This window comes from Eulemur rufifrons, chromosome 9 (genome assembly GCF_041146395.1).
Source record: "Eulemur rufifrons isolate Redbay chromosome 9, OSU_ERuf_1, whole genome shotgun sequence".
Lineage (NCBI taxonomy): Eukaryota > Metazoa > Chordata > Mammalia > Primates > Lemuridae > Eulemur > Eulemur rufifrons.
In genome coordinates, this window is record NC_090991.1 from 3,751,550 (window position 1) to 3,775,024 (window position 23,475).

At 49.0% G+C, this 23,475-nt stretch overlaps 1 protein-coding gene across 5 annotated transcripts in view; it reads right to left on the minus strand.

Moving 5' to 3' along the window:
• PMP22 (peripheral myelin protein 22) overlaps positions 1–23,212 on the minus strand; it is a 31,337-nt gene extending 8,125 nt beyond the window's left edge. Inside the window, exons 1-4 of one of the 5 annotated variants that reach the window (XM_069483201.1) lie at positions 23,039–23,212; positions 18,617–18,721; positions 17,319–17,418; positions 689–829 (exon numbers count right to left, since the gene is read on the minus strand). In XM_069483201.1, the coding sequence (XP_069339302.1) occupies positions 689–829; positions 17,319–17,418; positions 18,617–18,694 (319 nt within the window). In that variant the 5' untranslated portion in view covers positions 18,695–18,721; positions 23,039–23,212. Of the gene's footprint in view, positions 1–688; positions 830–17,318; positions 17,419–18,616; positions 18,787–20,397; positions 20,529–23,038 lie in introns of those variants that run through there. The other 4 variants (XM_069483197.1, XM_069483196.1, XM_069483199.1 and 1 more) reach the window with 4 other exon arrangements.
• Positions 23,213–23,475: the final 263 nt, after the last annotated feature.

Below are 23,475 nucleotides of genomic sequence, written 5' to 3' on the forward strand. Positions count from 1 at the left end.
CACTGCCCATGGGGATAACCTGTCCAATGAAGCTGAAGACAGTTTAGGGAGGAGATGAAGGAGACTTTTCATGTGTTTTCATGTGTTATCATGTTCAGAAATGATGCATGTTACCTAGCAGTGCAAATGAAGACATCAGAGGATGACAAGAGTAAATCAAAGCCCAGCAGAACCTAGGAACTAGGGTAAAGGGCAAGAATTTATCAGTCTCACTGTGTCACAACCTACAGGCAAAAGACACATACAGAAGACACATGTGCCAGCTCTCAGCACAGGAGGGCCATTTTCTACACTGAAGGAGAGAAGGTTTCCTGGGCATAATGTAATCTACAGGCAACAGCCTTCAAACTTGGCCTTTGCTCTACCGATATCCTCAGTATTTACCTCTGATTGTACGTCCAGGTTTATTCATTTCTGATGATACATCTGGTTTGGGTGGGGACCTTCCCTCCAGAGCCTCTCAGCCCTCATTCACATGCACGTCATCCCAGGGAGAAGTGGAGAGTTCCCAAGCTCTAGGACACATGTACACACACACACACACACACCCCTGCACTGTATGAAAAGCATCCAACAGGCAGACTCACAAACACCAGTCACTCTGGGGTGACATCCTTCTTCTAAACTAGTCATTCTGCAGGCTTGGACAGGCCCGGCTGCCACATGGACTTTCCCACCCACAACTTACCAGCAAGGATTTGGAAGACTCCAGTGATGTAAAACCGGCCCCCTTTGGTGAGAGTGAAGAGCTGGCAGAAGAACAGGAACAGGGACAGAATGCTGAAGATGACGGACAGGATCATGGTGGCCTGGACAGACTGCAGCCATTCTGGGGGAAAGAGACACATGGTTAGGAAAGCCGGCCACAGCCAGGGAGGGCTCTGCCTCACAGGCGGCAGAAGCCCTCTCTCCTTAGCAGAACTCAGACAATTCATTTTTGCCCTCTACAAAGTCATTCTTCATTTCACAGTTTCTTTGGGAGAAAAAAAAATACATACATACATATACATATATAATGCATGTTTAATTGTGGACATTTTAGGAAAGGGCTGTAAGAAAATACCTACAGTCTTACCATTAGGGGTTAAACTCAAGTTAAAATATACTGAATTTCCTTCCAGCATTTGTGCCAGTGTGTTGTTACTTATGGGTATATATTAACGTGTGTTACAGAGGGCCTGGGCCTCACCCACTGTCTTTCCTCTTCTTGCCCTCGGGGGTCTTTTAAGGGCTTATCAGAACTCCCACAGGCCAGGAAGAATAGCTGAAAACCACTGTTCAAAATACCTGCATCCCCCAAAGAGATGTAAAGATCAAGGGAGTGGCTGCTAGAGCCCAAACTAATTTTTAGAGGAATGGAGGAAAACACTGACAGAGAAAGCTACGCTCTGTATGGGTCTGAAGGCCGTTTGCTTGGCCACGCCGTGCCTTTTGTCTTGGTCAGTCTTGACCATGGCCATTAGCCTCTGCACAGGCAGCTTGTGCTCAACAAATCACCAGATAGGATGGAGGCTTACACTTCCTCATCTCTGTTGAACCAGAACCTCAGATCAAATCTCCGAGTTTCCAACTGAAATTCAGACAAAGAAGAGAGTGTCCCTTGTAGTCTTTCCAGCTCACCATCCACTGCAAACTCATGTCATTTCAGGAAGGAAGAGGGGACAACCTGAATTCCACACTCTAGAGGGAAGGCACAGGGTTTACCTAGAAGAGCCGCCTCTGGCCTTTGTCCTGTCTTCCAAGTGCCACCTGACAGTGGGGCGGGCACTGCTCGCAAGGGGGAGCAGCAACTGGAGAAGCTACAGGGCTTCATCCTCTCCCACATCAGTGCCTAACCCAGAACGCAAAGCCATGAAATCTGGATGGTCTATAGTTAACGGAATAAGATAAACCAGTGTTGAGTCGCAAGTAGCTCACGGCAGAATTTTAAGGGTGCTGATGAGGTTAACTGTTACTAGGGTTTCACGTAAGATTGTTCCAAGACACAGACTGGAAGCATTTTAGAGTCGGAAGAAACCTGAGAGATCAAATAACCCAGCTTCTTTGCACTGAGAGAGATTTCCGGAGATGTCTGGCGAAGCCCAAGTGACCCCGCCAAACCGGGAGAACCTTGATTCCACCCTAGTGCTCCTTCCACTGCAGCACAACAGACGCTCCTTTTGTTTTTTCAATGCTTTGTCCATTAAGGCAAGAAAATGAGGTCTAATGGGTTGTGAGTCATCCTGATTCCACTGTGACATAACCTTAATTCAATCTGCTTGTCTTTAGCCAGCAGAGAGGTTCTTTCAGAGGAGCACTTTGCGATAAAGATAATGTTGCCATCATATTATTTTTTTTAAGTAAACGAATTATCTAGCATTCTGGTAGATGCAGCTGGAAACACAAAGAAATCTGAAATCTAAATCTGAAGCTAAAACAAAGAGATTCACTTGGGCCGGGAAAGGTTCGTCACTGTGCGCTCTCACTAGGAACACGGCTGGTGGGGATGACACCCTAAATCCCTTTCTCCGATTCTGCGAATTTGCCTCTGGCTTTACCTCCGCTGTCATTGTGAGCAAGAACTAAAACCAGACGGCACATACAGAGAAAACTTAAAATCTTCATATGTTACATCTACATGAGTAGGAAATGTCCCTAAGATTTAATAACGGAACTAAATACTTCTTGAAATTTCTTTCAGCAATAAATTGAATTTTAGTTCCAACCCCATTACTGAGTTTTAGTTCCAACCCCATTACAAAAAAACTGAGTTGTTTTGCCACAAGTTGATTCTCCAATCAGATCAGAATTAGGGGATCAAGGACGATTTTATTCAGTGAAGACTTGTTGAATACCTGCTGTTTTGAGCCAAGCCCTCTGGTTAGTTCTGGTGATACAAAGATGAAAAGGTGGTTTTCGCCATAACCACGATAAATAAAACATTAAGGCAGCAAGTCCAACTACAGCACCAACCGTGATCTATGTGAAGGGGTTCCAGGCACTCATTACAAGATGTGGAATTTTATCTTGGATTAAATCATTCCAGCTATATTCTGATACAAGAGATATAATAAAACAAACAGCAGTCGAAAACAAAAAGAAGTTCCAGGTCAATGTTAACAAAAAGAAGGCAAGTAAAGTAATAATAGCATCAGACAAAACAGAATTTATGTTAAAAGGATGAACGTGTCTAAAGAGGGTTGTTTCATGAAAGAAGGATTCAGTTGACTTGACCTTTACTTCCAGTTTACTTGATCTAAGAGTGAAGAAATCACAGTTGTAAATCTTTATGCATATAACAACATGGCCTGGAAAAGTATAAAGCAAAAACAATCAAAATATGAGAAGAAATTGATAAAGCTGCAATCACAGTGGAAGACTTATAAGGATATAGATTATTTATACATAACAGAATTAAATTCAAGCCAATTGATATTTAAAAAATTTGTGTCTAAATGACAAAGACTATAAATTTTTTTCAAAGACACATGGGATGATCTTACTGACTTGTCATACATTAGGCAACAAAGAAAATCTCCATAAATCTTAAAGAAAGCAGAAACGATATAGGTACAACATACAACTAAAGACAAACAGAAATTAGAAATGAAAACAAACTAGCCAAAATAAATTTGAAAATTCAGAAAGTGTTCCAGATAATCTCTTGGATAAAGAAATCAAAATGAAAAATAAATATTTCTTCAGCAAGGAATGACATGTCAAACTTGCAGGCTGTGGCCAAAGCCGTACTCAGAGGAAAGTGTGTACCCTTATGCGCATTTACTAGAAAAATACTGAAAACGAGTCAACTAAACTTTTAACTCAAGAAGCTAGAAAAAAAAGAATGAAATAAATCCAAAATTAGTTGACTTAATACCGATAAAAGCAGAGATTAATGAAATAGCAAAAGTATAAAAAATAAATTTAATAAAAATATCTGGTTCTTTGAGGGGAGACATCAGTAAGGCAGACAAAGTTTATTCAAGAACATAAAAGAAGCACTAAAGAAACAGAAACATGCTATGTTCCTGGATGGAAACACTCAGTTACAAAGATGCCAATTGTATCCAAAATAATCTACCAATTCAATGCTATCCTAATCAATATCACAAATGAATCAAAAATTCATCTAAAAGACAATGAACCATAATGGTCAAGAAAAATTTTGAACCAAACACAACAGCCACTGAAAAATAAACAAATGAAAACCAGAAAAACAAGTAAAATCAATGAGTCAGGATATCACCTACCAGATAGCAAACATATATCTATGCTACATTTATTATGATATGCTATATATTAAATACATAATTAATAAACAATCATAAATTTTCATAATTATATAATTATTAATTAATAAAATATCTCATAGTTTATATTTATATTATAAAGTTTTAGTAATTTAAACACTATAGTATTAGTCATGAAAGAAAAATAAAAGAATGGGGCAGAAATAAGGCTTTAGAGGTATGCATGTAAATTTAGCATATAATAAACATAGCATATGAATCAGAGGCTAAGAATACAACAGACAATAAGTGGTGTTGGCTGTTCATTTGGTAAAACATAAAATCAGATCTCTAGCTCACATCACTCACAAAATTAAATTCCAGAGCAATTCAAGAGCTAATATAAAATTAAAAAGCCATGTGATTAGCTAAGGGGAATATGAATGACCAAAGAACGTATTCAAAGATGCTCAACCTCGCTAGTCCTCACATGAAATCCATGAGGAATGTGACATCGATTTTTATCCATCAAATTGGCAAAAATTAAAAAAATTTATAATATCAGCAGAGTAAATGTGTGATAGGTAACTATATACACATTTAACATTACATAAACATTATTATATGTTAATATAATAATAATGTTTATATAATAGAATCCTTTTATGACCATCAATTTGGCAGAATATATTTAAAATTTTCAATGCCTGGAACATGACTCAACAATTTAATCACTATATCCTGGATAAATACTTGAGCATATTCTCAAAGAGAAATGAATATGGACATTCATTGTAGCATCATTCCTATGAGGGAGACCAAATTAGGGGTTATCCCTACAACGGAATATTTTGCAGCAGTTAAAGAACTCATGGGTTAGAAAATGAAGAGCCTTTGAAAGATCTCCAAGACAGTGAAAGCAGTGAGGTGTACACACAACAGGTCATCGCTCTGTAAACACACACCAAAAAACCATGTACGTGTATAGAGACATCCACACACTAGCACATGTTCATAGAAAAAAGGGCCAAAGATGTGTCAAGCTGACATCAACGGGGACCCCCAGGAACTGGAGTTGGAATGAGGGAGCCTTTTGCTCCATCTTTATCCTTTGATTTATTTTTAACAAGGGGAATATTTTCATGTAATACATGTACTACTTGAATGATTAAGACCAATTTAAAAAATTACAAGGTTAAGAAGATACAGCAGTCAATAATATTAATAAGTTAAGAGTTAGGATTTCAAAGTTCAGAGCGCTGCTGGAATCTTAGGCAGGACGGGGCTTCCATATGCAAAGAGAAACGGCGACTTTTCTCTTCCTCAAACGCCATGGATCAGAAACTATATGGGGCAGCAAGGGAAAAACAGCCCAGCCCAGGAGGACGCGGCCTCCACGCCAGCCCCCAATGAAGATTCAAGAGCCCTCATAGTTGTTGTTCAAAGGGAAGCCCACGGTGCCCTGTGGAGATTTCTAAGCTCGTATGACATTGCTCCCCAGCCAAAATTGTTCATCAGAACTGGAACAGACAGATGGCCGGGGCAGTCACGGACAGCAGATGCCACATGCTCCGGAAGTGACAGGATGGGATCCCGGTGAGGAGGTGCGAAGGCAGAGTCCACCCCGCAGTTGTGCACTCCAGCTAGGACAGCCCAGGGCACGGGCTCGTTGCAAATGCTGCTGACCACCTGCCTGCCTTGCCCTGTTCCTTTTTTGGGCCTTGAATTCCTCTTCTCTAACTTAGGGTACTCGCACATTTCTAGAAAAGCTCCGTTAAAGGACAGTGCAAATAAAACAACCCCAGCCAAAGGCTGATGTGAGCAGCAGGGTGGACAAGCCCGGCAGACTGCTACAAGGGTACAGTTCCTGGGCCACACCAAGCAGTACCATCATGAGGGCCCCAGTGTTCACACAAGCCAGGTCATGAGCGCACCAACCACAACTCCGAAGAGTGTTTTGATGCAACTTTGGCGTCAGTTCAGGTCTCTCTCCAACACGGTGCTATAGAATCAGACAGCAAGTACTTTAGGCTTTGTAGCTTGTATGGTCTCCTTAGCAACTGCGCAACTCTTCCTTGGTAGCACAAAATCAGGCAAAGCCAAGACCAGTGTGTCAACGAATGGGTGTGGCCATTTATCCAATAAAATCTTATTTACAAAATTAGGCCAGATTTGGCCTGCTGGCTGTACTTTGCCAACCTCTGCACAGCAAAACAAGTCAGATGTACAGACAATAATTATTAGAGATGAGAGAAATACAATGCAAGGGAACAAGCTGCCAGTTGCAAACCTGTTTTATACAGGTCGAACCTAAGCTTAGGTCAGGCCAACACCCCCAGTGGCAGACCTGTGCACTTCCACACTCACCCAGTGCAGCAACTGCAACTCTGTCCCTCCCCCGAGTTGCAGTCTGCAGAATTAGAGCCCGTGTCCAGTACCTGCTGTCACTCTCCAGGCCTCACGCAGTGCCTGGTGCAAAGTGGACGGCTGGTAAATATTTGTGGAGTTCCCAGTGGCAGAGTTTTAAGCCAATCTCCAACCTTCATGCTGAGCACTGGAATTAAAAACCCTAAAGCTCTTTGAAGACCTACTCTTCTACCGCAAATGTCAGGAACAAGAGCTGCTGACAGCCTTCTGACATGGGCTGCAGCTGCCCACAGCCCAGGCTCCCCCAGCAGATAACGGGAAGTTTGAGTTGCAAAACGATCAAAGCTCACTTCAAGGTCAGATTCCCGCTGCAGGAGCAGCTGAGCAGTGAAGGAAATGCATCTGCCCCCTCTGCTGTATTCTTAGCCCAGGGCCCACAGTCCGGTGAGTTAAGAGCTCAGAAAGGATAAAGCACTTTGAAATGTAATGTTCATCCGCATCTCTCATTACCAGCCTGGAGCCACCCCAGCCCTCTCCACCTCTTCCCCACCTGGGGTCTCACTCTGGGCACTTAATTCATAAAAGCTTCCTGACTCAAGAGAAAAGCTTTTGTTGAGAGCAAAAGGAAGGACAGTTGCAAGAGAGTCAGAAGAGATGCAGGGGAAGCCCAAAAAGGAAAAGCCACGAGCAAGGAGGCCATCAGAGGGGTGACTCGCAGAGGCAAGAGTTCATACCTCCCATGGGCATAGTGCTAGTCTGTTTTCAAAGCATGTGACCCCCAAGACCAGGACCCCACACCTCCCTACCCACTCCCATCACACAGATCGCCATTTTCCTAATTTCTCGGTGTGAATGCCATTCCGGGAATAGCTGAGTTCCCAAGAGGCCCCATCCTAAACAATGCAGCCTTTGCCTCTGCGCTTCGCCCACCCACTGGAGCGTGGCCAGAGCCCCACGTGGGTTCAGCTCCAGGAATTCAACTTCTTCCCCATACAGCCCAGGTGGTAGCTTGGAAATGGGGCACAGGCTCATTTTGCCAGGGACCCATGGAGAAGGCAAAGACGACGGGGAAAGCTCCCTGCAGGCCAGGAGCTCACAGAGATGATGAAGGTCACATGGAAGGTGTTTTCAACAGGTCGTTGTGGGGGGTATTTTAGCTGGAGCAAACCCTGTGGGTGGCCACTAGTGAGCACAGGCTGCCCAGCAGGTGGAAAGCGTGTCAAGGTGTCCCTGCTGCACCTGGCACAGTCATTTGGTCGCTGCACTCCTGATCACCAGGCTTCCGGCAGGCACAGGAACTCATTTCAGGGCTGGTTTTGTGGTTTGACACCCACATTCTTGTTCTGCTAACTAGTGCTTGGACTTGAACAGGGAATATCACGCAGCCACTGAGGTACCTGAGGTTACCCAAACATAGTAAGCTGTTTGAGGCTTTTTTTAACACTTGTTGGAAATCTCTAGAAACAGGAGGATCAGGGTAGGATGTGTTTCTCAAAGAATTGTTCTCGGAAGACTTACTCCACCAGCTGATATTAAAGAAAAGAGAGGGGAGGGGGTGCGCGGGTTGTATGATCAAGGATATTAATATTAACCTCCCTCCTTGAACATTCACAACTTACAATGAATTATCAAAGGCTATGAGAAGTCCTGCCATTTTTTTAAAAAGCCTGCTCGATTTTTAAAGTTTACTGGTTTTTTTTTTTTAAACCGATTTATCAGGAAAACTTTTTTTATTTTTTTAAGAACAGCCCACTTGAAAACGCTGAGTTTGGCCACAGGAAGTGCCCAGAAAGGAGAAAGACAGTTTCCCCTGCACAGCCATGAGCTGCACCAACAGAGAATGGACAGGGAATGACTGGGTTCCCTTCAAGATCTTTGGGTTTAGAAGATATTCTCCATATAGGAATAGTCAGAGTCCCCCCTTCCCCCCCAAAGTATACAAAAAGGCCAAGCATCAAGAAAACTAGGAGCCAGAAACAACACAGCCGCCACCCGCACTAGTGACAGTAAACCACACACCCTTCCCAAGGCATAAAGCCCCACTCTGCTCCCTGTGCCTGCTGAAATTCTGCCCCATCTCCAAGGCCCGGCCCAAAGGCCAGCTCCTTTTAGGGTCCCCTTACGCCACAATCACATCCTGAATGTGAACAGAGTCCCCGGGACCCGTGCGATGTGTGGGCACCGACCCCAGGGCCTACGCCTCCAAGCCAGCTCTGCTGTTAGGAAACCAGGGAACTGGCCCAGGCTCCCCAGTGTGTTACAGGCAGACCCAGTGCAGAAAAGCAAGGACTCCTGACCCCCCTCTGCTGTCTTCTTCACTACAACACACTGGGGCGCTGAGGAGGTCACTATGTTTGAAATCTAATGAATGAAATGATCCTGCCGCCATTGTTCAGGTTTAGAACCCACAGAAGCTAGAGCGAGAGCAGGGAGAACGGCGTGGCAAAGGCAGAGAGGCTGTCCCTGCTCTCCGCCCGTCACCCTGCCGTGCCAAACCACCGGCCCTATTCAGAGGGGCAAGAAGAGGCCCGCGCTTGCTGTCCACAGGCCGCATGCCACACAGCAGGGACTCCAGCGGGTCTCACCCGCATCACACGAGCCACTGAAGGAACGAAGGAGGCACCACCGGAAGAGAAGGGAAAGTTGGAGTGGTCAAATGTTTGAAGAGTTGTCACATGAAGGAGAGGATGCGGTCACCCCGCGCTGGTCTGGGGGCACCACAGAGATTTAAATGGCTCGAGGACAAGCCATGTGACTTGGTCAAACCCAAGTCCAGCACATCAGGCACGAATGAAGGCCGCCAGAAATGACTGGACAAAAGAGGGGAGGACTTGGATTTAACAAAGTGACTTGTTAAGTGACAATATCCCCTGGCACTCCTCCCACATCGCTGGCTGCCCCTTCCCCATCTCCTCTCCCTCCTGTGCCCCCGTGAACTGCCGGAGTGCCCAGGACTCAGCTCCAGACCCCATTCCCTTCTTCCCTTCTCCCTGCCCTCTCTTCTCCGCTCGCCCCGCACGTAACTCGATTCCGCACTGTGACACTGAATACCCCTCCGCATAGATGAATGTCTCCCCAGTCTGAATTTCCAGCCCAGACCTCTCCCCTGAGCTACACACTTCTAACTCCAAGTGTGGGCTGACACCTCTCATGGCCAAAACACAAATCCTGACCTCCACTCCTGCCCCGCACCCTCTGTTCCTCCTCCAGTCTTCCCTAGCTCAGCTCGAGACCCCGTTATACACCCAGCTGCTCAAGCCCAGAACCTCAAAGTCACCTCAAATCATCCTTTCCCTGTTCCCTCCACCATCAGCAAATCCTGTCATCAGCCCTGGTTCCTTCTCTACTCCCGTCTCCAGCCAAGCCACCACCTACCTCCTACAGTTCCCGTGCGGATCAAACGCAGAGCTCCTCAGAGAGCGCCTGGCCCCTGCACGAGCCGTCTGTGCTCCTGTCACCTCCGCACCGGCGTCCTTGTGCCCAGTGTGCACGATGGCCACGGCCTCTTCCCTGGTCTCCAGTTTCCACCCTTGCCTCTCCCCAGAATTCACTCTCAACATCGCAGCCACAATGAGCTTTGAAAGCACAAATCAAATCATGCCACACTTCCACTTAAAACCCGCAATGGTGTCCCAATCAGCCTTCTCAGTACAACAGCCTGGGAGGCCCCAGGCATCCAGCGCCCCTGCCCCCCCATCCTCCTTCCTCCAGCGAACTCGTCCTGCCTCAGGGCCTTGGCACCTCCCTTTATCTCCTGGAATTCTCTTCCTGTGGTCCTTCACAGGACTAGTCCCTCCCAGGCCTTTAAGGCTCAATCCACATGACTGGGGAAGGAAGCGGCCTTCCCTGACCAGCCCCTTCCTCCAAGTGAGGCTTTCTGTTTCATCACCCTGTTTGCGTCCTGCAGGCACTTTCCGCTGTCCGCCATGATTAATTGACTATATCTGGCCTGTTTCCCCCCAGCTAACTGGCGGCCTCACCAAGGCGGGGACCTGGGCTTTCTGGCTCCTCTCTGTGTGCCGAGCTCCTGGAACAGTGGACAGGACATAGGATGAGCTCCGTAGACTTGAGGAACAAATGAATGGACCTCATTGTTATCTCTCCAGAGATGAAAGAGCCCTCTTGAAAGGTAGTGAGTTCTCCATCACTAGTAGGATGAACACGTGTGGCCATCTGCAGCTAGCTGGGGTGGAAGGAGGGACGGCCTAGGCGACTCAGGTCCCAGCCACTGTTGGGGGCCCACGTGTGTGGACAACTGCACACTCAGAAGGCTCCATCCAGACATCACAGGCACCAAAAATCAACATCCACAACCTAAGGTCGCGCATGGCCAATCCCTGATCCTGAAATATAAGGGATATTTTCTCCAGGCTAGTGAAATCCCAGAGACGCAACTGAAGTTTTTTAAAAGCAAACACTTCAAGGATTATATGGTTCGGACGTAGGTTCAAACGAGCACTCCATATTAGCGCCTGCATTGGCATCTGATGAGAAATTTTGAGGACTGGAATATCAGCATTTTGATACCATATCCCATTCCCTCTCCCTTCTTCAGCCCTCCAGGGCCTCAGCATCCCAGAAGGGCCTGTAAAATCAGAGCCATTACTTGGGTAGAGATTGTGGGTTGGCCCAAGGAGCCACAAAGATTTCAAATTGTAACACATGAACCCATAAATGCAGAGGGCCTCTTGTGTTTTCTAAAAGCTGACCAAATGCTGAGCCACAGACGAGGAAATGGCCTGGTGTCCTTGCCAAGATGCCAATGTCATCACATGGATAAACAAGGTAAGTCTGGGATCATTTTGAAGACAGAGAGGACAGGAGACCACGAAGGCCCCAAACTGGGGGCTGCTGAGAAGGGCAAGATTTAGTTTTTCTAATTTCAATGCAAAGCATTGATCCTACACCACCCACAACCCATCGATTGTCATGCGTCTGCTGCTGCGGCTGCTGAGAAAGGAAGAGAAGGACATTCAGTGGGCGTCCTCCCCGCTTTGGGTCCTGGCCCAGCCCACGCTCTGTGGCCCAGGAGGCCCCCTGCTGTCACGGGGAAACAAGGGGCTGCAGGGACTGTCTTAGGCACTGGAGGTGGCCAAGGATGCTTTGGGGACAAACTAGAGGAGGCCCCAATGATGCCCTTTATGCTTTGGTGTTGAGCACAGGCCTCCTTTTTAAAAATGAAAATGATTCAAGAATGTACACATTTTATGTGCCTCTCGGCTCAGTATGAAAAAGTGTATCAACTCCTTTTTCTTCCGAGACGAGAGAACGTTGTTAAGAGGGACGGGGCATGGGAACAGGTTTTACTGAAGACAAGCTCCATGTGGGCCGAGCCTCAGTTTGATCTCTGACAGTGAAGACGGCCAGGCTGGGACCGTGTCCTTCCAGCTCCCAAGTAGCCGATGGCCCAGTTCTAGTCACCTGACCTGTCTGCTACACACCAGGCCCACATGGATGAAATAAAGAGTGGGGGACGCTTATGAGTACTGGGCTTAATGTCTGGATAATTTGGAAACTTCGAAACAAAAAGCACAAGTTTACTCCATAGCAAGGCAAACGTTTTTCCTGGCCCCTCTGAGTCAGTAGATTTTAAACTCACCCATGGGGACTTGGGGAGGAGGCTGGGCACACCCCCGCCCTGACCCAGAGCTGCCCAGATCTTATCAGTTTGATACCGGAGGCTGCAGGAACTGGCCTCACTATCCCCGCCCCAAGTCTGCCTGTGTGGACGCTCCCTACGCCACTGTCTGCCGTGCCTGGGGCTTCACTTTCTTCATTAAGGCAGGGAGAACCTGTGTGTTACTCAACACTAGTATTCTAACATAAAATCATGTTAGTAGTTACTCTGCGATTGTGAAAATAAAAGATCTCAACGAGGATCACAGAGAAGGCAACAAAGGAACAGAGAACAACAAAAGCGACGAGCCTCCCGTCACCCAGGACAATCGCCGGACACACACTGGTGTGTTTCTCCTTCATGGGACTTCTGATATACCTGCCTTACGCACATTTCTGGACTGTTATTCCAAGTTGCAACCAAACAGACCGCTGAGAAACACACGTAAGACACAGCAGGTTTGAACGAAATCATAAAGATGAGTGACATCCATACGCACCAACCCCTTCCTAGTGTCTAGAAGGACCTTCGGGGTGGCCCGTTATTCACCACCCCTCACTCTCCCTGCTCCCACCACTCTGCCTGCCCCGTGTCCCCCAGCTATGCCAAGCTCCTTCCCTCCCTGGCAATCTTGCACTTGGTGGTCCTTCTGCGTGGCCCCTCCCCAGGATGCTCACATGGCTGACTCCCGGTCACCCTTGAACAGAAGCAGGAGCAGATCATTCACGCAAATCCCGACGGGCCTTGTTAAAGATTTTCGTCTGAAGAGAAAGACCAGTGAGGGGTCTCTGAAAGGCTTCAGAGCGAACAATTAGGTTTGTATTTTTAAAAATATCACCCTAGATTCAATATGAAGAACGAATCACAAGAGAACAAGAAAGGGTACAGGGTGACCCGTTAGGGGCTGCCTCGGTGGCTCTGACAAACGAGGAGGCAGTGTGACCACCAGCACAGCAACATGGCGGAACGACGGGATGGCCTGCAGGACCCGTGACGACTCTGAGGAGGGAGAGAGAAGGCAACATGCCAAGGCAGACTCTAGACGCTTGGCAGGCTGGCTGGGGAAGCAGCTTTCACTAAAACACCAGAAGGTGGCAAAGCGGTAGATCTGGTGGAGGAAGATGAAGACTGACTTTGGACACATTGGCTGGGGTGTCTCTTGGGCGTCCCCGTGGAACTGCCCAATACACAGCTGGGATTCAGAGATGTCTGGACCAGAAGAAAACAAAGATTAAAGAGACCTCACTAAACAATGAGACCTGACGCATGACTAGAGAGGTGGGAGAGAAATAGAGAGAGATGCCCAAGAGGATTCCACAGTTTCGAGTATGAGTCAGTGAGAGGACAGACGAGGTGTGACAGAGCTCAGGACACAGTAGAGGTAGAACATTTGAAGGATGCCAAAATAATTGGGCCCTGCCCTAAATCTGCACAGGACCCAGCTGAGCTATAGTAAGAGAGTATGACTGGGCTTGGAAGGGGTGGCCAGAGCCTCAGAGAGAAGCATTTCAAGCCAGGCTTACAGGGAGGCACTTGCTATCAAATTTCTACGAATTGAGAAGCCATGCTTCCCACGGGGCAAAACGACTACATTTCTCCGCCTCCTGTGTAAACAGGTGTAGGTATGGCCATGTGACATTTCATTAAAAGGGAAATGGATGCATTCTTCCCCTCCTCCTTTCCCCACCCTACTGCTTGAGGCATGGATGAGATGGCTGGAGCTCTAGGAGCCATCTGGTCCCTGAGGATGAGAGCCAAACCCAAGAGACGGCAAAGAAATGAGCTAGAAAATACCTGAGTCTCTGACAATTTCATGGAACCTCCACACCTCGCTCAGGCTGCTTACTTCCAAACTTCTTTTCAAAGAGAGAAATAATCTTATTTAAGCCACCACCATTTGAATCTATTCTGTTATACACAGTCAATCCTAACCCTAACCAGAACACTAGCCAACTGGTCTACCACGTCCCATTCATCGCTTTCCCCTCGTCTTAGGTCATGTCATTGCCCCGACAGGGACTATCCTCCCCCTTGCCTGTATTTACTTAAATCCTGCCCATCCTTTGGAGGATGGATCAAATTCTCCTCCCACCCGAGATTTCCCTTCCTCTTCCTCCCCTGAACTCTGGCGCTGTCTGCCTGCCCCCACTCCTTGGGCATCTGGCCTCTGCTGCCTCCACAGAGTGATTCACCCTTCCAAACTTATCCTCTGGCTCCCCTGTGGGGCTCAAGGTCACCGAGGGCCCAGGCTTTCCAGGTCCTTCTACTCCCTGGGCTGGAGAGGCATCTGGTCATAATGAATGTGCCTGTACCGAGCCTCTCTTACCTCTGCCTACAGCCAGGATAGGGAGGAGGCCGGGAAGTATGTAAATAAATTTAGAAAAATGAGAAGGCAGGCAGAGTTGAGGTCAGTTAGTAAGCACTCTAAATCTACTTCCACCATCAAGAAGTAGCTTGGGGAAATTAGCTGATATGCTTCCTCCAAACTATATAGCTTAGATGTTAGACTGTCCCAGGGCACAATACCAGGAGGTGCCACTCACACAGAAAACAACATGAATGGCGCCCCCACCCCCACCCCCACCCCCAGAGAGGTGCAGTGCCACCGTCCTGCAAATAGAAAAACAAGTTCCTCTGGAAACAGAAAGCAAGTCACATAAACCAACACACTTGCAATATATTTTTCACAAATCAGTATCCATAACAAATGACTTCTGATTACTGAACAAGTATTTTTTCAAACATTATCTAAGATCAAATACAGACAAGGCAAATGGTCTGCAACTAACACAGGTCCCTTGTAAAAGCAGTCTAATGTTTTTAAGAACTCTGTAGTTTTTCACCTTATTGTTCACTACAGCAATTGTTCAACTCAGTGGAAGAGACAAAAGAGGCCCCTGAGGATTCACCACTGGAGCTGAAGTTGTGACACGCTGCTGTGTCAGGCGGATGTCGGCGGAGGTAGCTGCTACTGGGGAAGTGCACAGGGAAACTTCTAATTTAGAATAAGCCCGAGTGGAAACAAACCCAGCTCGTTAAGGGGTGTGTCCAGATTCCCTCAAAATGCCCTTACTGTGAGAGCTGAGAAGGCAGATATGGAGGAGGGACACTGTGGGGTCCCCACAGAAAGCAACCAGGCAGACTTGGAACCCACAGTAAAGACCCTGCAGTCATTTGCAATCGCACCCAAGAAGATGAGCTTGGCACACAAGGAACAAGTTGAGAGATAAGAAGCTTCCCGATTAAAATAATACTACTGCCTCTTTGAGATCTGCTTATAGCACCAGCTGACAGCTATTCGCAGCCGCAGAGATGCAAAATACAGGTCAGTAGGAGACGACAGGCAGTATGGCTTTCCTTCCTGCAGGCAGTTTGAGCACAATTTAGCATTTCCTCCGCCGCCTCGTTTCTGCTGAAACTCAGCCGGGTTTTAACATGCCTGCCAAAACTGCTCCCTTCTGGGCCTAAGAGTCCAGGATACCGTGCCAACCCGCGTGGCCAGATGCCACTCGGGGACAGCGCCTGTGGACACCGAAAGCCTTCCCTTTTCGTGCTGAGTCACCACTTGTGACCACCAGGTGTCAGTAGCGAGCACGGAGACTCCTATTACCGAGGCTTCAGGGAACTTCAGCCAGACCCCAAAGGGTGGGGGGGGAACCGGATGCTGTGGCTTTGGGGACAAGCAGCGCTATGATCACATTCTCAGGCACTCACGAGTATTTCATTTACTTGGTTGCCAGCTCACCATGCAAACTAACCATGTAACCTTAGCTTTAATTCAATGTATTTCACACACTCGGAGAAAGATTAAGCAGTGCTCACTTCAATAGGACTGTCATCTTTTCCCCTGTCCCCCTGGGAAGGTGAAAACATAAAGCAGGGTTTCCTACTCCTTGCCCATCCTCCCCATAAAAATTACCACATGTGCATTTTAGCAGTTTCTATTATACTGTGGCTCAAGGTGTTTGGTTTGCAATGCTTCAGCAACACACTTGGGTGCTACTGGGTGCAGAGCCCATAGGAGGGAAAGTCCAGCAAAAACCTGACTGTGCAAAGCCAGAACCGAGGGCCACTTCCCTGCCTGCTTTATTGAGCTGGATCTAAATTGGCCTCCCTTACCAGATGCAGCATCTCGAACATAAATATTGTATCTATGAATAGCTGCAGCAACATTTAAAGGTGTACTTTATTGGCCTTTTAAGCTCTGCCATATCTTTAGCTACTTTCCTGTCCAGGCTGAGGACACATCCTTTGGAACGCACGACCATGCTGAGCCAGACCTATAGGGTCTCAAAACTAGTCGCTGTGGCCTACCCAGCCACCAAAACAACACATACTATTTACCTCTACCATCTGCATCCAAAGATGCAGTGTCCCTGCTGGGCGCTCCTCCCCTCTGGGTGCTTGGGGTATCTAGTGGGTGTTTCCGCTACTAACTATCCCTTAACTTGACCCTAATAAAGCCTGGTTTCCAATATCTCATAAGCAAAGGTGCTGAGGACAGAGGAGGAATACAGTCTTCTGGATGAAGGACTCCCACGCTCAGCTTAGGTTTTGCAAATAGCTTCAGGTCTCCATTTTGCAACAAGGAAACCCTCACAGGTTTTGATGCTACCTGGCACCACTGAGGCCCAAGATCTGGAAAGGCAGTGTTGTAACCGGGAACCCAAAGCTGGCCCAACCATCCATGAGACAGCCCCACCATCACTGCATCAGGAAGAGGCAGGACATTTCCGAATAGAGACAGCCACCAAACCAAAGATGTCCATTGGATCAAATGTCTCAGTGGGGTATTCCTAAGGCTTAGCTATCACACCACTTGGATTGCTTACCTGTATCCATATTTTTCTACTCACAAAAAAGCCTTACACTAAGTGATCAGGAGGCAGTTAAGGGCATGTCTCTAGGGGGAGAGAATCACAGTGATACCAGGATCTTAGCTTCCACAGTGAGGTCACTGCGCCTCCCCGTTCGTCTTGGGTCCGTGGCTCCCCGTCACATTCCCTCCCACCCCGGCAACGACATTCCAGCTCATGTCTTCCAAGAATAAGTGTTTCCAGGTCTGGACTGAGAAATGTGTTATAGACATCAAAGGATGAGCTTGTGGAGCACAAAGCCAGTCTCACCGTTTGGGGACGATGAGAAACAGTGGTGGACGTTTCCCGAGGAGGAGGTGCTACAGTTCTGCCAGAGATCCGTCGCGTGTCCGTTGCCCACGATCCATTGCTAGAAAGAATCAAACATCGTGAGTCAGGGGGGTGGTGAGGGGCGAAGGAGCAGGGGAGGGAGAAGGCAATAGCAGCCTCATCCACCTGGCCACCCAGCCTGCCATTCACCCGCCAGAGGCCACTCCCAGCGTAGGAGTGGTGAGTTCACAGTCCCATCCCAAGAACAACAAAGATGGCAGTCTGGTACAGACAGCATGTCGAGGTGAGAGTCAATATCTTGTGAATTAAAATCACTTTGTAATGGAAAAGTATTTGACACACACACACATACACACTGCTATTGTGTGCAGAGGTGTGTGCTACAGAAGGCACCATAGACACAACCCAGGACACCTGTATTCAGGCTTCCTCTCCTCCCCTGACCTCTGGGTATCATGCCCCAAGCCACCACCTCTGTAAGCCTATTTCCTTACTTCTGATTCCTATGGATCTGACTAGGAACAATGAAAATGTTGCAAAGATGCTACTAAATGACAAACCAACTCACAAATCCCCAGCATAATTATTTCTCACATGGACTAGAAAATCATGCTTACAACTTGCCTTAAATTAAGTTAAAGCCCCCATCACATAACTGCCTGAATTTGTGCTCATCTTCCTAGTCAAGAAAATAGTTTTAAAATCTAACACGTCTGATAGTTTTGTAGCAAAAGTTATCCTGATGGCCAGTTCATATCAGTGCAGGCTTTACTAACAAAGTGCTGTGGTCACATCCTAAAACAGACCTGGCACTTGTCAACTTTTTTCCCAGAAAAATCAATTTTAACTTTGCAATTTCAAGTCCTTAAAGGGGAGTTCTATAAACGAAGCCACCCACCTGACCTATGGTTTGGAGAAAAACAAAATTCATAGATACCCCACTTACTTCCTCAACGAGGCTGCATCAAGAAAAAAGAAATGCTGAACAGCCTCATCAAGGGAAAGGCCGGAGCCCCCGGATCTGCGCTCACATTATCTGGCTTAAACACAGGCCCTGTGCACTAACCTAGTCCAGCGCCCGCTTCCTTCCTAGCCCCGAAGCTGCTCTGCTTTCCTCAAGACAACTGACAAGGGGCAGATTGCCAGAAACTGCCCTGGAACATCTGAGACTTCACGCTGCCCGCACATAACGACACAGTCCGGACCAGAGGGAGCACCGCCCGGGAACGGAGATGGGGATCGCGGCTGCCCGCGGAGCCGCCCCGCCCGGCACTCACGCTGACGATCGTGGAGACGAACAGCAGCACCAGCACTGCGACGTGGAGGACGATGATACTCAGCAACAGCAGGAGCATTCTGGCAAGTTCTGCTCAGCGGAGTTTCTGCCTGCAGAGAGAGCGCCGGATGAGCGGCCGAACGCGCGGGCCGAGCGGCGAGGGCCGAGCGCGCAGAGGGAGGGTCCGCGCGCCCCGGCGGAACGCTGGGGCCTGGCCCCCTGCCCGGCCGCCTGCGGCCCGCCCCCGCGGGGGCGAGCCCTCCCGCCGCCCGCCGCCGCCGAGAGGGGGCAGCAGCCGACTGCAGGATCCCCGCCCCGCGGCCGCCGGGCCCCCTGCTGGGGAACATCTTTTGCTTCTGGAGCAAAACAAGCTCTGAGCCCATCTAAATCGCCCCAGGAAAAGGGGTTTCCAGAAAGACGAGCGGAGACCACAGCACGCGTCCACCCTCCCCGACGCCTCCCGGGGACAGTCCGATTAGGGGAAAGGGGAGAGGCCACGTTCTCCGACCCCCGGTTCAGATGGCGAATTCCCCTACGGGGTGGAGGCAGGAGTGAGGGGAGGCGGGCGCCCAGATTTCCCTCGGAAGCCTGGGGACACCAGCGGCGTGCTGTGGGGAGATCGCGCCCGGGAGGCTGCTTTCCCAGGCCCCGGTGCGCTCCGCATTCCGTTAGTCTCCAAGTTTCCACCCAGCTCTGCCAGCGCAGGGGAGCCGTCCTGGCCCCAGCTGAGCCTGGCGTGTTCACCGGCGGCTGCGAAGAGGCGGTGCGGAGCCGGGGAAGTGCGGAAAGGAAAGAATGGCTTGGGAGGGTTGCCCGGACCCTGAGCTTCCCGCCCACCGTGCGCTTCCCCGGGCAGCCCCCGGGGGCGGGAGGCATTCTGCCTGAGCTAGTCCCACTCGTGCGCCTGGGGGTCCGTCTGCGCCTCTGGCACGCGGAGCCCAGACGCCGACCCGGTCAAGCCTGCGCTCTGGTCTGGGTGCGGCAGGACGCGAGCCCAGGAGCCTGGACGGAGGCGGGATGTACGGCGGGAGGGAGACCCAGAGAGTAAAAGGTAGAGTCCGAATTCCAGCCGGTCACAGCCCGCGGGACATCCATCCGAAGTAGTGCCATCCTACCCTCTCCTTTTACAGACTTTGGGGAACTAAAGGCTGGGGTGACCTGTTAGAACATAAGTAAGGCTGAGTCTTTGGGGATCACTTCAGGACAGAGTCTTGGGCCAGGGAGACGACGTTTCAACAACTCAATTTTTAAAGTAGCCAATCCCAGTCCCTTCCGTTCCTCTCCACAAGCAACACATTCAAAGAAACTGTGGAATGCACTGGAAAAAATAAACAAGGTTTTCTGATGTCTCCCAGAGGGTTTAAATTAAATCCGAAGGCTCCTAGTGCCCGGGAGCGGCAAAAGGAGGACGCTCCGGCATGTGGCTAGGAATCGGGGGACCACAGGAGTCCAGTACTCCCGAGATGTCCACCGCAGGGACTGCTTTGCCAATGCGCCCCCGAGTCGACGCATCTCCAGCAAGGCAAAAAGCAGGCCGCCCTCATCCTCTATCCAGAAACCAGCACCACCACCCTCGCCTTGAAAGGTCCACAGACCAAAAAGGCATTTGTTGTATTCCTCCGAGCCAGCTAGGAACGAAACACGACAGACAGGGCACCCTGCGCTCCTGACAAGTCTCAGGGAGCTGGCAGAGCCCCCGCGCCTGCTCTGCGCTTCCTGGCCCCGTGGATGAAAGATGCCCATAGATCTCTTCCATCTCCTCCACTTTCCCCACCAGATGACTTACAGCCCAAGGAATAACTGTCCTGATGCTCAGGGTGGCCTCGAGCACAAATTCGGGTGCGTTCGCTCCGCTGCTGGCGTCCGCAAAGACCGCTGCCCTGCGGGGCTGCGCGCGCGCGAAGCAAGGGGGCAGTGGGAGGCTCCCGGCGTTCCCTTTAACGGGAACAACGCCCTGTTTGCGTCGCTGCAGTAGGGTGTGTCCCCCGGTCAGCGTGCGCGGGAGGGCGGGACTGGAGAGGAGAGGGGGCAGGACAAAGGGAGGGCAGGAGACAGTTACTTGGCCTTAAATGCGCCTCAGGAAAAAGTTGATCTCTGCAAAACCGCAGCGACTTTCACTCGAAACTAGAGGCGACTGAGCTTTCTCACCTCCCACCTCCCCTGGCTCCACTGAGCTCGTGGAAACTAAGTGTTGACCGATACACTGGCCCCTCCGCCCCCTCAGCCCACAAGGGAAAAGCCGCCAGAGGTCGCCCCGCGGGTGCCCAGCGCTGGGCTTCGAGGTGCACCGACGCCAACTGCGCCCACGCGGGGGCTGGATGCCTCTCCCGCTGGTAGCGGGAGCAGAAAGCGCTGGAAATCGTCCCTCTCCGCTAAGGTCCTGCGCACCTGGCCTGCCCTGGTGTCCTAGTTGGGCACACCTGCAGCACAGGTTTCCCCACTATTATTAGTGTCTGCACCAAGGAAGTGTGCCGGCTTCCTAGGATTCAAGGGGATGGATCTAGGGGGTCCCGCTGGGATAAGAATTAGTGGAAGGAGAGTCCGGCTGATCACCTGACAGCAGGCCAGAGGATCCGGCTCCTCCTAGCCTGGGCAAAACCAGACCACTACGGAATACGCTCCAGGCGAAGTTTGCCTGCATCCGTCTGGCTTGGCTTTTAGCCTTGGCTGGCGTCCTGACCAGAGAGGGGGTGAGGGGAAGGGAGAGGTGGCCATTTGAGGTGGGATTGGAGCAGCCAAGGAAATCAGCTGATTCATAGCTGGCTAGATGTGGTCCGCCCGGCGTTGTAGAGAGAGAGGCCAGGACTTCTATCCTTGGCGAAGGTGCGCCCAGCTAAGAACGCTCGGCGCAGGCCAGCCTTGATGCATGGAATAGGGAGCAGGAATGTGGATAAGTGTCTTTGCCTACAAACGCAGCAGTTCACAAACACACACACACACACACACACACGTACACACACACACACACACACACCTCTCCCTACCTGCTCTGTGTCGTAAAAACTCATAACACTAAATGATTTGGATAATTCCATATTACTTTACCGTTTGAAAAGAGCTGCTATATTAGCTAATTGTATATTCTTACTCTTTAAAAAATAAATTTGAAAAATTCTTCAAACAATGATCCTTTTAAAACTCTTATATTATCAGATTAAAAAGAAGCACACTTGTAAAAATTGAATTCAATGCACATTATATGACAGGCACTTAACCGGGACTTTATACACATGATTTGTAAGAGGCAGGATGGTACAATGGTTAGGCATGCTGACTCTGGGCTCAGACAAACCTGATCTCACTCCCGTTGTGAATCTGAGCAATTGCTGAAGTTCAATAAGCTTTGGTTTTCTCAGGTGCAAAAGGCACTAATAATGCCTGCTGCTGATGATTAAAGAAGACAACAATGTGTGCAAAGCAGTTAACATAGCGTCTGGGACATAATGAGGACCAGTGCTCACATTGTCACTACGATTATTGTATCACATTTAACCCTCACGTCAACCCTTCAAAGAAGCCCTGACCACTTCTGCACTCAAACAGCTTATAACTCTCATAATTATATGTGTGCATGTGTAGTATATGGAAGTGCAAATGCAAGTAGAAAGAAAAGACTGAAGAAATGGAAGCGTTTCTTTCCTCCATGGGTCATTTCATAGGTCAGATTTGCTCTAGAAATTATTGCCTTGTTTTATGCCATTTGGACTTAAATTTATTTAACCAATATTTATGTGGTCAGTACATACTCAGTACTTTTCTAAGTAAGCACTTTACAAATATTAGCATATTTAACTCAGGACTTGCTTCCCTTCCCATTTATAAATAAACTTTTTAATGATATATAATATACATTCAAAAAAGTGTACATATTGTGAGACACAGCTCCCTTCCTCCTTTCTTTTGAACCGAATTTTTTAATCAATAACCACCCAGGTCACAGCAGCACCATAAGCTGCCAGACAGGTGGACTCATCAGTCCCTCACTGCCTCTGGCTCCCTGCCTGGCTCCCAGCGCTCCTCAGCTCATGCGCATGCTAACCAGGCCCAGCCACACCCAGGGCTCTGCCACAGGTGGAAGCTTCTCCCTACCCTGCTCACCAAGACCACCTACCAGCTGTGTGCACACAGCTATTTCCCACCAGGGAAAAAGCATCTAGACCCCTTTCTCCTTCCACTCTGGATGTGTTAGGGTTTCTGGATGCTCTCAGGCAGCCTCCCTGCCTCCCAGCCAGAATATATATCCAGCTCTTAAGCAAGGGTTTTAAAAATCCTCTGACTGACTCTCCAGTCAATTCCAACACAAATGCATTGTCTCCACTGCAATCCTTTCCATTTGCGGTTTGCAGGGAGTGGGGACTTAGGCAGCTCTCTGTAAAGCATAAGCCCACACCACCCAGAGGCACAGTTTGCCAATAAAACTCACCAGGCCAAACAGCGTAACCCCTTCCTCCAAGTAGATTTCTTTGCAGTCAAATGCAAGGGATGCTACGGCAATGCCCTCCCCACAGGGCAGCTGGAGACCTGCAGCTGACAGACTCTAAGCCTGCTGCTTCCAACTGGCTCCCCGAGATGTTCCCTGGTGGTGCTCCCTGTGACTGAAGCCAGACCAGGCGTCTTTCCAGTTTATTCAGGGGCTGGTCCAATGCTAGGATATGTCATGGTGGCCTGAGAGGCCTCTCAGCCTCTACTATTTAAAGAGACAGTGTCCAGCTCTGTGTACTTTCCCGGAGAGAGTAATCCCAAGAGGCCCTGCAGGGCATGGGGAGCCTGGAATGGGCAGGAGAAGTGCTTTGGGTATGCCGAAACCTGTCATGCCAAGGCTGTTCTCCCTGCAAGTGCCAGCCTGTGTAATGGCAAAGA